General features: G+C 35.3%; 1 protein-coding gene across 1 annotated transcript in view; it reads right to left on the minus strand.

Annotated features, from left to right (window-relative positions):
- Positions 1-11,582: 11,582 nt before the first annotated feature.
- Positions 11,583-16,659, minus strand: part of kek2 (leucine-rich repeat, immunoglobulin-like domain-containing kekkon 2 protein) — a 34,072-nt gene continuing 28,995 nt past the window's right edge. The window contains exon 2 of the mRNA XM_088043633.1: positions 11,583-15,855. Within this exon, the coding sequence (XP_087899759.1) occupies positions 13,736-15,805 (2,070 nt within the window). The 5' untranslated portion in view covers positions 15,806-15,855 and the 3' untranslated portion in view covers positions 11,583-13,735. The remainder of the gene's footprint in view (positions 15,856-16,659) is intronic.

The following is a 16,659-nucleotide window of genomic DNA, read 5'->3' on the forward strand; positions in this document are numbered from 1 at the left end:
TATCCAAATTTAAAACAGCGACAAAGGGTGCTTTGACATTTCCCAATTAAAACATGGGAGTGATATTTTACTCATTATCAAAGCTATTTTCCTGTCCACTTAAATGAAATCAAGTCTTTCCGGTCATGGTGTTGTGTTATAACCTCTGGAAAAATTTCTCTATTCTCTTTTTATCTACAGACTCTGATTATACATCATGTGCGACAGACGGAAGCTTATGATGCGTTAGGACATATATTGTCAGGATAACAAAGTTTTTTGAGGGAGGCCGTATCTCCGGAAATAGCACTATTAAAGGACAGAATTTTTCATTTGGCTTCGAATAAATTTCGTACGACTTGATAACCACAAAACGTTTCGAATATTTTAAGATTTTTCATTATTCTGACTTCTTACACTCCTAAAATTATTTTATTTTGAATTACCATTGCGCTCATTATATCAGGACTAGGGCGATGATTCTACTATCAGTGTACGCAGAATTTCATGGAGAATATTTTCGATCTATTGATATTTTTTTATTTGCTTGATGGTTCAGAAGTAAAGTGCGATAAACTCTCGGCACACCTCCCTCAAAGATTTCCTTGTCACTCGGAAATTTTCTTTCTATTCTTCCATTTTTATCTAAATTGCGTTTATTATATAGTGTCGTTATTTTAGATATAGACTCCAAATCTGAAGTCCGTTTTGCTCCACCAGGTCCGGATTCCGACATATTTTTGTAAAAAATTTTTAGGCTCTACAGTTCAAAAATTTATTTTTGTTTTTCTTGGAAATTTGCAATGCTATGGAATTGCCTGACAGAGATTTTAAAAGCTAATTTAATAAGCTTTCCAACGGCCTATAAAACTCATTGTTAGAGTTAGTAATTTCTCTGATATTTTTAAAAAACTGATCTCATGTCCCTAAAATCGTGTTTTTAGAGATTTTTATATGCAATTTTGCAAATAAATCAAAAATTATTTCGTAGATTTTTTATTGAAATACATCATTGAAAGGACTGAAATCTTGCCTTTTCAACGCACTGACATACTTATTGTTATCTCTTATCGTTTAGAAGAAACAGAACTAAAAACATTGCAAAGTTTTTGAAAAAAAATTTTTTTTGGCGATTTTATTAAAAAACAGTGTAATTGCTTAGAAAATTATAATTTTTAGGCACATATTAAGTTTTACAAAGACTTTAATGCTAGCGCAGGCCTGAATAATGCATTTTAGAAAACTTCTTTAAGATGAAGACTTCTGAGTTTTCTTGTGGATCAAAAAATTACAGGGCGAAAACCCTTGAAAGAAATTGTTTAGAATTTTCTGGGAAACTCAATGGGTAACTGCTAAACACAAGTACTTGCCAATCTGTTGGAAAGTTAGCACAAAATGTACGTTTTTCTCTGGTGGTAAAAACCAATGAAAATATTATCAATTTTAATCACAACCTTTATTATTAACAAGTACAAATACGACTTTAGGAGGTTTGTACAAAAAAGTATAAAAAAGTTATTAAGCAAACCGAAAAAAACTCAAACTGTTGGAGCAAACCGGGCATCGGATTAAGAATCAGGAGAAACGGTTTCCCATGTTATTATTTTTTTTAATTTTTGCAATATACGAAATACTATCCCGCTGCTGAATTCCTCCACAAAATTATTTAATTTTTGATCAGTTTTCTCCGTATCTGCGCTACGAACGTTTCATGCAATAATTCGTCAAATTTAGCAAAAGCAGCATTTTTCCCTAAAACTAAAATTTAATTTGCATTTTTAAAATAATTCCAAGACCTCTGAAAACTAGCCCATTTATATCTCAAGTTCGCCGACATTTCAAATCCTGCAATAACTCGTAGTAAACGATAAGCATAGAATTTGAATTAATTATGCTTGGTTAGACGTAACACTGCTTGCGTACGAAAGTCTTCAACAAGCAATGAATTTTTGTACGATTGTTCTTCTGGTCGTATAATTCAGCAATTTTCTAGATCTATTTGAAGTCATTGTTAAAAACGTCCGTGTAAGCTCCCATAAGAGCTCTATTAAATTAGTATGCTGTAAGAATGTACTCATAAAACCATCTAACTATAAGAATCTGGCGACGTCCCAATTCCTTAAAAAATAGTTCCGTCATGTGCAGAAACAATTTTCGTGTTTTGAATGTGCAAAAAGTCAACTAAGCGTTCCGCCGAGGAAATTTGTTAATAGCCGCACACTTGTGCGAAGAAATCTGGAAGTTTGATAGACATGGTCAAATTGTGCAAAAAGAAGATATAAATCATTGTCAGGTTGGTAATGGAGGGAACGTGTGGAAATAGATGTGATTTATCATATCTATATCAGGTTTGTATGCGAGTACCTCAGCTGTGGTCTAACACGAAGTTAGATGCCTTATTGGTAAACATTATTCAGCACGTAGTATAGAAGACCACATTTGAATTGCGCCGGAGCTTCCAGTTAAATTAAACCACTGGAGACTGCTAGTTATTTTTTATGGGTCACAGAATACTTAATCAAGCGAGATTTGTTCCGATTTTTTACTTGTTGTCATGAGGAACTATTTAAAAAAACATTCATTCTCCCACTTGATCGTCCTCTCTGACTACGGAAAAGACTTGACATAAATTTTCACACAATGTAACCCGCAGGTTCATCCAATTTAATTCACAAAGAAGAAGCTAGTTAACACCAATTTTTACGACCTCTTTTTATTGTTAGATCAGGGGGAGCGGCTAATTCCTGCAACCATGTTCTTCGGAATACGATCAAAGAGTTTTTGACCATGTCATTCTGGTCCATACAGTGTGTTTTTATAGTTGCAAGTTTTAAATCGAGCGTCAATCAAAACGGTTTTTTACGAGCGCAACTCGTGTTGTCATAATTACAGTGCTTTGATTTAGTTATCTTTCATTTTATGTACCGGTGGGTTTAACTGCCCACGCATTCTCTAATGAAACGTCATTTTTGTACAAAATGGTCAAAACGTATCGTTTGGATTAATAAATCGGTGAAAATATTGTGAAAAATTGAGGTCTTTTCGGAGGAAATCGCCGGAGAAAATCTAGACTTTGTGTGGAAATCGGAAGTTTTTATGCTTAGCAGAACAATCAATGGGTATAATAAATTGTTTAACACCATTTTATTTGCGATTAATAAATAACTAGTTGAAACAAGCCAAATCAATATCATTTTTAGTTTTATTATTACGCCATTCCACATAATAAAAGCGGATTTGTGTACTACATTTTTCACCAGTATTCAATAAATAATCCCATCATTAATTAACGATTTTTGAATTTAAAAATTTAAACCCCAATCGCTTGACCTAATGGAGGGTGTAAGGGTTTTTATCCATTTATGAAATTTGTTTTCATAGTTTCGGTGGTTGAAATTTTTAAGATTCCGAAAACGGCATTTTATAAGGGATTTTAATTTATATAGGTTAATTTTTCTGATTTGGTGTCTGAAAGGTGAATTTTTTTTTCAGTATTTTTTGTCTCTAATTCAAACACGGTTGCTATCTCGCTTATTTATGAAGCAATATTAAAAGAATTAGCGCAGAATTTCACGTAGAATTCAAAAACGCAAAACTCGTTAAAATCGGTTTAAAATTAACTGAGTTACGGGCGATCAAAATTTCATATATTGAATTTTGAGTTGGAAAATTTTCAAAGCTCAATATCTCCAAAACTACGAAAGATTTTGAGAAACGGTTTTTACCATCGTTTTTCTCAGATTATTTTACTTTATAATTCGCCCTCAAAAGGCGAAAATTCGATAGTCCAATTTTTAAGCCAAACAATTTTGCGATTCAATCGATGAAAATTTTAAAAATTTAAATTTTTTGATCGCCTCTTGTAAACTACTTGTCTTATCGATCTGAGATTTGGCCAGTTGATAGATCTCGAGCTCCTCTTTCGATAAATGTATAATTTAATAATACTAAACGCACTTTTCGTTCTGAAACAGCGTCTTAAAAATTGCCCAATAAACACCTTTTGAAAATCTATTTTTATCTAATTTGATCGACATCTCGTTTATTTGATAAAGAAATTTAAACTACATGGACTTATTTTACGCAGAATTTTGCGCTGCATCTAAAACCACGTTTGTTTTTTTTTTTGTCAGTCAAAAAATAACTGCGTGAGAGGCGTTTAAAGTTTCGGAGTGTCGTCAGAGGACCAAAACTTTGATGCTTCGGAAACGATTTTGCCCAATATCTCCGGAATTATGACAAATATAAAAAACCCTTTTCAAAATCGTTTTTCTCGCAATTTTTTGTTTTAGAAATCGGTCTTAGATAATTCTAATTCAAAATTTTTGTTTTTTAATATAAACAGTTAGCTGTCTTTCGGTCTATAATTCAGACTCAGTCGCTATGTTCTCGCTTATGTATAAAGCAATAATAAAGTATTAGTGCTCATTTTACGCAGAATTTCACGTAAAATCCGAAAAGGTAATACTAGTTAAGATCGGTCCACAAATAATTGAGTTATTGACGATTAAAGTTTCTGATATTGAATTTTGAGTTTTCTAAGCTTAATATCTCCAAAACTAAGAAAGATTTTGAGAAACAGTTTTTACCATCGTTTTTCTCGGAAAGTTTTATGAGTATTTCCGTTGAGGATTTGTTGTAATTCAGGACCGTTTTATTAGTCGTAAGAAACGTCGAAGAATGTTTTTAACCTTCTTCTATAAATTCTTAACTTCTCATGCTTTCAGAGTTGTTAAAGTTATAAAACGCCAGAGACGTATGTTTTCTTTAGAATACTTAACGCACAATAGGACTTGTGTCGGAGTTTTCATACGACGGAAAAATGAGTGTAAAATATTCAAGTTCCTGTACAGTCTTAAAAAGAGTTTCTTGCTTTTATTAACTTGATGGATTGACTTGGGAAATTATTTTATTAGAGATAACAGGCTGAAAAATCCTTCGGACAGATTCATAATTTAGCTATTGTTGTTGGAAAGCTTTCAATCAGCACGTGTCAGCAGCATTTCCATTTTGAACAAATGTAATTTACAGTTGCTCCAAATTCATCCATTTGACTGTTGCGGTTTAATACCATTCAAATCTATTTCCACGAAATTAGAAAATGATAACACTCACCAAATTACAGTTCGACAGTTATTTTCCATTAAAACGAGGCGAAAATGAAGTCAAGAAAGTTCATTTTGCACCTGAGTTATAGAATCAGAAATCATGCACCGCACACTAATGAACAAAATTCCTAATTTATCTCAGATTTAATAAATTCTTCGTTTAATTACACGAATTTTCCGACTTTTCTTTCTAGTCACGTGTTTCAAAGTGTTGGGCATTTTCTAAAATGCTTGGAGGTAATAGAGCGGGTCAAAAGTATTTTATTTGTTAACGTACAAGTACAGATGGGTTTTTTATACGATGGGTCGTAAGTAATATATACGACATAGTCTTGGCTTTTCTTTTTTCCCAACTTTGACCTCTCGGCTCATTTGTACTGGATAGAAGCTTTCAGCTTGAAATACTACCATTTTACGTGGACTTGAAATGGCTATCAGGATTTCCTTTTATTGATTCGCGGAGTTCAAAGTAATTGTCTCAATTAAATTTATACTTATCGCATGTAATTACTTTGAAAGGAGTTTTCTTAATTATCACCGATCCGAAAAAGAGTCCAATAAATAAAATTTGGAAATAACTCCACGATTTCGGGCCGAAAGTTGCGTCATAAATAAGAGTGGTAACCGTATCTCGTAGTAGATCAAATATTGACTTAAAACCCGTAAGTTCCGAAACTTGGAAAGTTGCAGTATCACAATGTTGGAAACCACTTTGTAAGAATTTAAAATCTGTCAAAAATAATATATCGTTAGAACGCCCTCGAAAGTTATATCGGTGATAAGTTAAAGTTTACTTTTAAATTTCCAAGAGGGACACTTAAGTATTTTTATTTGCTTTTGTTTGTCGTAAAGATATGAAGAAAATTTCGAAAGTTTAATGTTTAAGGATGGAATAAAGTAGGATCGTCTTAAAGCAATAGCTGCTTTTTCTCCTTGTCTTTCTTGCCGTTTATCACCTTCTTATCAAGTCGTTCTACCTCGCTATAATCTTTATCATCGCTCATCGGGGTGCTCAGCCGTTGAGGGATTGGTTCTCCCCCGTGACCGGCAGTCTAATTCGATATCCTCCCTCTGCAGACTTTATAAACTCACATGCACCCATAATCGTGAGAAAACCTCCATTACCACAGTCTCGTTTCCGCTTTACTGTAATTTTTAATATTCAATTTAGCTGCGATGCGTGAAGCGACAGCTTATCCTCTCTGAAATAGTTTTTCTTTGGAACATCTGTCTGTGACAGTGAGAAGTCGAGGATTAATTATCTCTTCTCTTATCCCGCTCTCGACTTGTTGTTTTCCTAATCAGATATCTCTCTATTTCTGCGCTTATCTAACTTTTATTTGAAACCTGAGAGCGATTAGATCCTTCAAAACATCCTTTTTGATCTACTGGCATAAATCTAAATTCACGTGCACATTACTGACACGTACCATTTCAAAGCGGCAAACATGATAATGCAGCACGTTCACCACGAAAAAATATTACGTTTTCAACAGTCAGTTTATGATTTAAAGTCGGGAAATAAAAAATTCATATTAAATGTCCTGTCTTATAAATCAAATTACTGTCATTAATTCTGAACACACTTCCCCCTTGTTTTATTCCGTATTAAATTCAGAAGCTTATTATAATAATCTATAGGTTAAGTACAAGCGCCATGTGTTGGAGACAATGTCAACAGCTATTTGCAAAATGGTGTTGACAGTACAGCCATCGATCTCTGAATTACCTCTGACCCGATATGTGAGAAGTTACAGCGACATCGACAAAATCCGAGATGCTAATAACGCGCAAACTTGAACCAACTATAGCAATTAATTTTACAGTAATTGTTTGACACGTGTTTTTGGCGGGTGTATTAAAATTTCCCGGCGCATCCACCATTTTTTGCGAAATTGCAGCTTCGAGCTGTTGGAACAGGAGCAACAACCCCAATTGCCCCCAGTTGTCTGTGCTTATTGTCTACACCATCATAAACTCCAATGATTTGATAACATGTCTGTGGTTTGCCCCGAGGAACCAACAAGATCCTAAATCCGTCCCTGCTTGTAACCCCATTTTCCAGGTATTCTACTCATAGCCAGTCTTTTAAATAAAACATATGACACTCGTAAAGATTTATGGTTTAATAAAAGTAAACGTTGCGATTTATTTTTAAGAACAGAAAACCGATATGCGTTTGTTTTAAAGCACACAAACTTCAAGCATCGCTCTTAACCGGAATGAAATATGTAGCGATAAACCCAACTGTGTGCATCTTAAAATACCTAGTTAGTATTGCTTTACTAAAGTGGAGTTTTAAAGTAGTACAATAATTTGTGGCAATAACAGGATAATGGCGTGTCCCGGCGCCTCCTCCACAATTGAACTCGGTAATATTTTTATTCCAAGATGTAGAATCTCACTCGTAAAATAAAGCGATCTAACAGTCTCTTTGCATTTAAAACAGGAAGTTTAACCTTTGTTAGCTATCAGCAGAATTTGAAAACGCAAACTCGGTTTTCTTCATGAATCTGGTTCAAGTGGTTTTGTGGTTAGACCTAAATCATCCACTTCAGATTCTTAGATTTTAATTAATTAAAGCTGGGATTATATTAATTCAGTGGTTGTTTTGGTTTACTTGACACCGATTCAAATACCCAAAGTAATTTTCACATCAGTGCCAGTGCTGTGGTTACATTATTATTGCAGTTGAGAGGACTCGAACAATGACATTTTAGAATAAAACATTCAATCAAATTAATACAAATAATTACATTGACCATAAAAGTGTGGACTATTGATTAGTTGTATTTCCGCCCACAGCTCGATAGAGGAATATTAATAAATTAAATCAAACTAATAGTCCACATTTCACATTCGTGTTAATAAAAATCAAATTTAACGGATGCATTTTGCGACGAATTAAGTTGAATTAGTGTTAAAAGCTTTTGATGATAAACAGAAAGGTGAAAATATACACTGAAAAAGCTGAAATCCTTCATAATAACAATTCGCAGGAATTTATTTTGTTTTTAATTTTATAGACATCTAGTCTGCATAATTGTTTAGTTTATTTGTTACAAAGTATGACAAAAATTAAACCTTCGCAATTAACAAAAGCCGGCTGAAATAAATTAGTTAATTTATTTAATACCTGTTTAAATATTCTATACATTTATATTTGGCTAATAGCTATTTAATAGCTATTTTATTTTTCATCCAATAAAATTCAATTCATGCTAAAATTAGTTTTAAGTAATTGGTGGAACTTTTATTAACGCAAGTGAAATTTTTTGTCATGTAAATTCCAATGTTTTATTATCAAAAACTTTTGAAATTAAACTTTTAAAGTTTTTCGAAAACATTAATTTCTAAATCTAATTCGATCGATTTCTCGCTTATTTATGAAGCAATCTTAAACTGTTTGCACTAAATATTACGCAAAATTTCAATCTGTTACCCAAAACATTCGGTTGAAATTTTGGGTTGTCGTCAGAGAGGGTCAAAATTTTGGAGGTTCAAAAACGATTTTGTTCGATATCTCCAGAATTAAAGCGAATATAAAAAAAGCCTTTTCAAAATAGTTTTTTTCGCGCTTTTTTACCATTCATATGTCTATTATTTTAACATATTTGCTAAAATCACTAAAATTCGGTCATTTTTAGATTCTTTAAAGTTGTAAATCGCGAATAAAGTCTTCTAAGCAAATTCATAACAGTTTTTGAAGAGCAACAATTTAATTATCTCGCAAATTTAATGAGTTTGAAAGGATTCCTTTAAAAGTGCACACAAAGTAAGTTTTGAGCTGTGCACTCATTACAAATGGAAATTTTGCCATAGTCCGAAACGTTTCATCTTGATTACCATATTCCACGAATTTTGTTTTATGGTGTCACCATAAGCTGGTTATATCTTAAAAACTAAAAGCTTTAAACGAAGAAGAGTTGTATTTTTATATTCTTTAAAGTGCGAAATACCGCGATTCGCCAACTTTGTGAACAACTTATGTCTCATTCTATGTAAATTCTTGTGTTTTAGTTCCAGTTTTTTTGGAGAAAAACTGCAAAATTGCAAAATTGGCTATAGAGTTTAAGAATCTACTTACCTTTCATAATAATTATTTAATTTACCAGCCCAGTTCTTCATTACTTCAAATTTCTCCGATGCGAATGCATTTTAGTTTTATTGCCCGTACCAACCTCTATCCATAAAAGTTAGCAATTTTCATAAAATTCGAGTTGTAGTAAAACTTTTTATCTAAAGTTTATATTCTTATCTTTTCTTTGTGGAGAAAAGCTGATTATTATATTCATAAAATAATGCACTTACCTCAGTCTTCTCATTCCTCAAGTTTTATTGAAATTCTAAGCGAGTTTCGTATTCACACGATTGATCTGTTGTCTTACAATTAATTAGCGTTGGTATGCGTTATTGAACACAAATATTTGTGTTTAGGAATAATAGCGCATCGACAGTAAACTATAACAACATGTCGAGCTTTGTGTATTAATATTTCTCTCACCACAGAGGTATTAGATGTAGTTAATGCTAAGCTGAGACGCTTGAATTTTTGAAGTTGAATATTGAATATCGCCTGCAGATTTCATTAGTGATTCCATTTATATTTATTAGACTGTAATAGAACGTCAAATCAAGCTCCACGAACAAATTGCAACAATATCTCAAGAACAGGCGCACGTATTCGAAGTGACATTTATAGAGGATATGGCTTTAATACCCTCATATCAAATCTGGGAAACGCGGGCTGTTAATGTCTTTGGGGTCAGGTGAATCGAGGTAATTATTCTGGATCACGTATCGCACACCTTAGCGAAGACACCGCGTCTCTGTGTGACTTTAATGGAGTTGTTGAACGATCACTATGTGGCTTTGCGTTGATTCCATCGGCCTCAATTTCAGTTTTAATAATCGCGAGCATTGGCGGAAGAGTCGTTTGCAGAGGATAGGGCAGTACAAGAAAACAATAAACATTTTATGGTTGTATGTTCCATTGCTGACATAATAAACTGCATCAATTCCATAAATATCAAAGCGAAGATCATTTATCAAAGAAGATTACGGAGGTCGCCACTGTCATCCTTGCTGAGTTTACGGCGAACTTAATGTCATCTCCACTACCACGGCCACTAATAAAAATGTTATTATACGAACGTGCTTTTGCAGATCACGGGGCTTGGCCCTTCGTGCACGTAAGGCTCCAAATGGCTTTCACCCTTTTCCCACATTCTAGAACTGATAATGGAAAATTTCTTTCCAGCCAGGAATCCGACACGTTGCTTTTCCGACGTAATGCAACGGGATTTCAGACAAAATAAGATTTTATTATTAAAACTACTTCGGAGGAGTTTGACGAACAATGAACAAGCAATCTCCAAAATGGAATACTTACATTCAATTAAAGAAGCAACTTTTTTGATTCCGCGTTCACCCCTAAGAGGATTTTCTTTGTGCTCAAAGACTTCTTAAACAAACTATTTTTTTGCGCCGCGAATAAGTAAATTTAACCTGATTTGCGGCCACATGCAATCTTATGGTCCTCAAGAAGAATTTAGCTTTCTCTTTGTCAAATAAACGAAAGTCGGCCCCCGAAAAACTTCATTTATATTCCGAGTGAATGTTATTGTTACAAAGTGGCTGAAATGTTTTCGCCACAAACCACGAAATAGCAAGGGTCGCTAAGTTTCGAACAAGTTTCAGCAGTAAAGCAATTAATCTTTAAGTTTCTATGATATTATTGCTGTAATTGCTCTGGTTACGGCTTTCATCAACGCAAGAACTAAACGGTATCGCTAAATTGTCTAAATTATGAGTGAAGTTTCTTGTGTGGAAAAGATTCTTTTAATTGAACTCGTGAATAAAAGATGATGGATAAGACTGTCTTTAAGAGTATTGGATGTGGATTCGTATGGGTTTTCTGAGGCGAGCTCAAAGCGACAGAGTGGTTTTCAGTAATTACTGTTGTAAGAATGTAACCCGTTCTGGTAAGCGCCTCGAGCGTTGTATCGATCCGCCGAGCTAGACTTGTGAAGATAAAGCTGACTTGTGTTCGTAAAACACATAATACTGGGCCTAGAGAGGCTACATTATATACTGCACGGCGAAATTATCGCATAATTATTGAAATGAACCTGCGGTAGAAAAATTTCTCGCCCGGCGCATCCACCATTTTCTGATGTTGACTCTGGAATAAAAGTGACAGTATTGATCAGAGCTTTTTTAGTTTTTTATGCATCTAATCTACCTGCACATCACGTCCTTAATTATTTGATTTGCTCCACCTGGAGAGGAGCTGAGTGTGTGCAAATGGTGTGCAGCTGACTAAAGTAGCAATATTTCACGGAGATCACGCCCCCTTTTATAAAGTTGGACAATTGGAAACCCCAATTTATCAACTTATCAAACAGGCACGGACTGAATGAACAACATTGTTGCCGTAAATAACACAACGCAGATAACCACTTGAATATAATACAACAAATTTATTCAGGATTACGTACAGTTTATGTACAAAAGTAATACAACACTTAAAATTACATTGGTTCTTAAATTAGTTTCCTAATTTCGGCAATTACGTAATCTATGTCTTACTCTTTTCTACGGGTCGTGATTATGAGATGCTAGTATAGAAAAGGCTACAAAAAGGAACAAAGTTACTAGCTTTTGGACGCCATCTTTCTGCTACATCAACCCGAAAATCACACAAACAAATCTAGGAAAGTTTGATATTTTATGATTCTTGGGGCCGCGCGCATAACCCCAGTAAATTGCCATTAATTCATACGCAAACATTCACGTCAATTAATTTTGCATTAGCTCCATATTAATTGATTTGGAGGGTAATGACAGCACGGATTTCACTATTCCCAAAACGCACGTAAATCCAACTTGTCCAACAGCACTTTATTTACTTCTTTGACTTGTAAGTTAATTCTTTTTACTGTTGTTGTGGGAATACAACAATTGGACCCACTCATTCGTCTAGTATTATTGATGGATCCACTGAAATCGACCTCATTTACCGTCTAGGACAACGAATAAATCAGAAAAGAAAAACACAGCGGTGCCATTCTTCGTAGTTTCTTTCCCTGCAAAGTAGAATCCAATACCAACAACTGAAGTACATAAATCCAAATTTTGTTGCCGATCCTGCAATTACACACCTCAAAAAAGCCTGTCATCCTCTCTCAAATTGTCCCTGGGAGACACACAGAATTTAGAGCTAAAATTAGACACATTTGTTTCAAATAAAATCTCTGCTTCAATTATAAATGCTTCAGCTCATTCGCATTATTATGAGACGAAATTCCCAACTTATAGACTTAAGCTTGTTTTTGGAACTGCTTTCGAACTTTTGCCAAGACAAAGATTCTTTATAATTTATTCCAGCTTCCCGAGTTGGAGCAAATGATAACAGATGTTGTAACATATGAAAAGAAGTTGTCGAATCAGCGGTGGATTACGCAATGCTGTTGTGCTTAGTTTTGTAACATCTGGGGATGTTTGTGCAGACAGTTCATGAAATGTTTAACGGCTGTTGGAAGAAGAATTACCACGATTTCGGTGCGGGAAATATGCGTTTGAATAATGGTCGAGTGGTTGCGAGTATCATTAATTTAACTTTAACTGATCAGTGTTGGGCATAATGGAGCACGAAGAAAATTAACTTAAGTCTGCTTCTTTGATCAAAGTGTATTAGTTTTTTTCGGTGGAGGAAAAATAATGAAGTTTGGAAATTAATAGAATTTGCGATGTCCGCTTCCAGCCAACGTCTCAAAGTTGTGGAAAATTTCAGAATCCGTAGAATCAAATTCCAAGTTCATTTCATATTCCCAAAGTTTTACGATGAACTGATTTGGGCAAATTCTGTGGTTTCACATTTAATGACTTTTAGTTTATAGAGTCATGCAGAGACGAGTTTTCACAACAAATTGGAATTGTCGACTGAGCGTTTGGATTATTTCAGGTTTTATTGCGTGAAATTGAATTTTCAAATTTTTATAAGTACGTGATAATAAAAAATTTAGGTTACCAACTGAGCATTGAAATCAATATTAGTTTTGTAGACTGTGTACATGTTTGTATTGATCTAATGTTTATTTTGCAAACAAAGCGCTCGAATTCAATCGTTGTTTACAGGGTATTCAATAAATTAAAATTGCATTTTTCTATTCAAACTCTACCAACAATTAACATACAAGGTGTTTATAAATGTTTTAAGCATCAACGGTGGCTCTGGAATTCCTGTCATGCACTATTTGCCGCTTTGATCTCATTGTGAATATAACTATCTTGAAAATTATTTGTGTCTAAATTTATGGTTTTCACGTTTCAAACTAGAATTAGAACAGTTTTTTTTTTCGAAACTGACTTTTTGATTAAGGAGAAAAATCTAAACCCACATTTGTAATGAGCGCCAAATTTAAACATTTATAAACACCTTGTAGTAAAGATATGTTCTGATCTGCAGCCACTTTAACCCTGTCTTTGGAAGAACTTTCGGATTCTCATGTTGCGAAAGATGGCGTGTCAACTACCCATTTAAAACAAATCCTCGTGAGATAACTACGGTCGGTTAAACATTAAAAAAATATTCTCGAGTTGTTATCACAATGTAGTGCACCTCCACTTAAAGTCTTAAAACATGATTAATTCTGACACGAGTTGGCGTTATTCTCTAAAGTTTCGCCTTCATAACCCTCATCAAGACTTTCAGTTAATGTCTCTTGTACTTTTAAGGGTTTGGTGTTAGTTTCATCAGTCTGTGTTTGAGCACCGACACTTTTAAAAGTATTGTCATTTTGAACAAAACTCGAGGGCACACACGAGGGCCAGCTGATTGTCGTGGTAGTGGAACAGCACGCTTCAGCCGCACTTTCAATTTTCGCTGAAGGAGTGGTCCTCACTGGATACCCATCGGCGGTATAGCGAACGTCTGCACCGTAATGTTCGTAGGACGCCGGATGCTGCATAGTTCGCGAGAGGAACTCCGCTTCTCTTGAGTATCTGCCCAAAGGATTGGCGGCGTTTGTTCGTTTATTGGCCCTATTGTATGGGAGGGTCTTATAGCAATTTCCATTAAAGTGTTGTGATCGAGCGTCTGGAGGGTTCAACAATCCGACGGGATTAAGATGAACGTCTGGAGCGTACACGTATAAATCGTTGGTTTTAAGAGGAGTGTGGTAAGTGTCGCACTCCCGGAATCTTCCGACGCTCTCGGTACCGTTAATGAGGTCGGGGTTCTGCTCGAGTTGGTAACGGCGAAGGGACGAAGGACTCGTCGGGAGGTTTGAGGTCGCAATTTCGGCCCTCAAGAGATCCTCGCTGGGTTGAACGTTATACAACATGGTTTCCTCTTCGTGGCTGACCAGTTTCATGCCACTAGACTCCTTGTAATTCTCGGAATACTCATCCACGCTGTCTTGAAGGAGATTGTCTTTGGTGGAGTTGCTTAAAGCCGCTTTGGAATTATTGCGCTTTTTCCTCAAGCGTGAGTTTCTGTGGCATCTTATTATGGATAAAATTATCACGAGGAGCAACAACAGAACTGATATCGCCGCAGCTGACATCGTAATTAACACGAACTCGAAAGGAAGCTCGTTTGTTACTGCAGGGGCGTCATGTTTCACTATAATTCTAATAGTGTAGTTCGCCTGCACCATGCCTGCAGCATTCTCGGCGTTACATATGAATGTGCCGTTATCGTCGGTGTTGGAGTTGTAAATGAACAGTTCGCTACGTTTCTCGACTGCGCCTTCCTCGACAAAGTACAAAAGGTGCACACCTGGTGCAATCATCGTGTCGTTCTGCAGTAGTTGTCCTTGAAAAGTCCAGGAAATTCGAGCTTCCGGAATTGCGCTGACTTGACACAACAGGGAGACGTTTTTGCCTTCCCCGATCTCCAAATAGAACATTGTCGGGGAAACTTCAGGTAGACAAGCGAGTTCTCCCACAGGCACGGATTTAATTGTGCGCCCCCTCAACCGGCTTGGTCCATTACATAACGGTTCTACAGAATGTGGCATAGTGAAAGCCCTCAGCCAAACGTGAAGTTCAAGTATGTGGCAGTCGCACTCCCAAGGATTTTCTTCAAGTTGGACTCCCTTCAAAGACTCGGGCAAATAACTAGTCCCTTGTAACGCAGTCATTTTATTACCATTCAGGTGTAACCACTCGAGACTATATAAACCCTGAAAAGCGCTCTCTTCAACGTTTGATATTTCGCAATTACTGAGCTCTATGGTGTTTAAGAAAGACAGATGGTTAAACGCAGCCCTTCGTAATGTCTTTATAGGATTAGCATTGAGTGTGAGCCTCATTAGCGAAGGGCAGTCGAGGAACGTCTCGGTCGGCACAGTCTCAAGCAAGTTACCAGACAAATCCAATTCTACAAGGTTTGTTAGACCCCTAAACGTTCGGTCATCTATACTTGTAATGCGACATCGACACAGATATATCCTTTGTAAATTAATTAAGTCCATCTTGAGAAACTTGTCTCTCTGCAATGTTTGGAGATTGTTCCCGCAAAACTGGAGCACTTGTGTACTCGAATCCATACCTTCGGGAATGACGAGCAGGTCCTTGTTGATACACTCAACCGTCTGCTTACCGTTCTTCCACTTACACGAACAGAAAACCGGACAAGCACTACACTGCTTCATCATCAATATCAAAACCACAAGTATGCTATTCCACCTCCAAGACATGCTGCATCTCATTCAGTCAGGGTCAACAAACCAGTTCAATTCGTATCGACCGGCCATTCAACCTGCGAACAAAAACAGGATTTACCACCATCATCTGTTAAAATTTCATAAAAAGTTTACTTAGTACAAAAAAGACGAGAAAAGTTTATATGAGCACTACATTTGCATTTATGTTTACATATTTTACACTGCTGGTAGTTTCAAGAGTTTTATGACATTTGTTACAAAAATTCCATTAAAATTAAAAGTAGAGCATCCACCATTATCTTATTTTTACATTTTATGTAAATAGTCACGGTTAGTTCAGTTTCAAAAATGAGAAAAAAATTGTCTATCATTTCTAATATGCGGAAAAGATAGGTGACTTAATGTGTAAAACAATGACATAAAGTATAAAAAGTATTGTTTCTCTGTAATACCAGATCTTGTGTATTACACTAATTTACCGACGCTTATAAAATGTATAAGCGAAGAACGAACTTTAAATAAACAATTTTGTTATCTTCAAATTGGGATTGATGGAGAAGGATTTTTCATAATAAAAGTGAATATACAGGATGTTCTTGCAATGCATGTACAAAAAAATTCTGCGCTATTCCAGAATGAGTATGAAGCATGAAAAAACAATTTTTAAATCAGAAACCAACAAAGTAAAATTAACTTGAAATTAAAGTAGCGCCCAAAATTTTAGTTTTATCAATTAAAAAAAAGAGTTTAGAGTCTTTTAGCTAGCAGACGTTAGAGTTGGTTCATTCTAATTTTATGAAGATACATACAGGGTGTCTCAGAACTCGTGACCCAGAGAAAAAAGACTTATGAAGGCAACAATGTTGCACTAAAATTTCGAAACAAAAATTTTCTTCAAA

Source organism: Gnatocerus cornutus, chromosome 8 (genome assembly GCF_029298725.1).
Source record: "Gnatocerus cornutus isolate USDA-ARS CGAHR chromosome 8, icGnaCorn1.1, whole genome shotgun sequence".
In the NCBI taxonomy this organism is placed as follows: Eukaryota; Metazoa; Arthropoda; class Insecta; order Coleoptera; family Tenebrionidae; genus Gnatocerus; species Gnatocerus cornutus.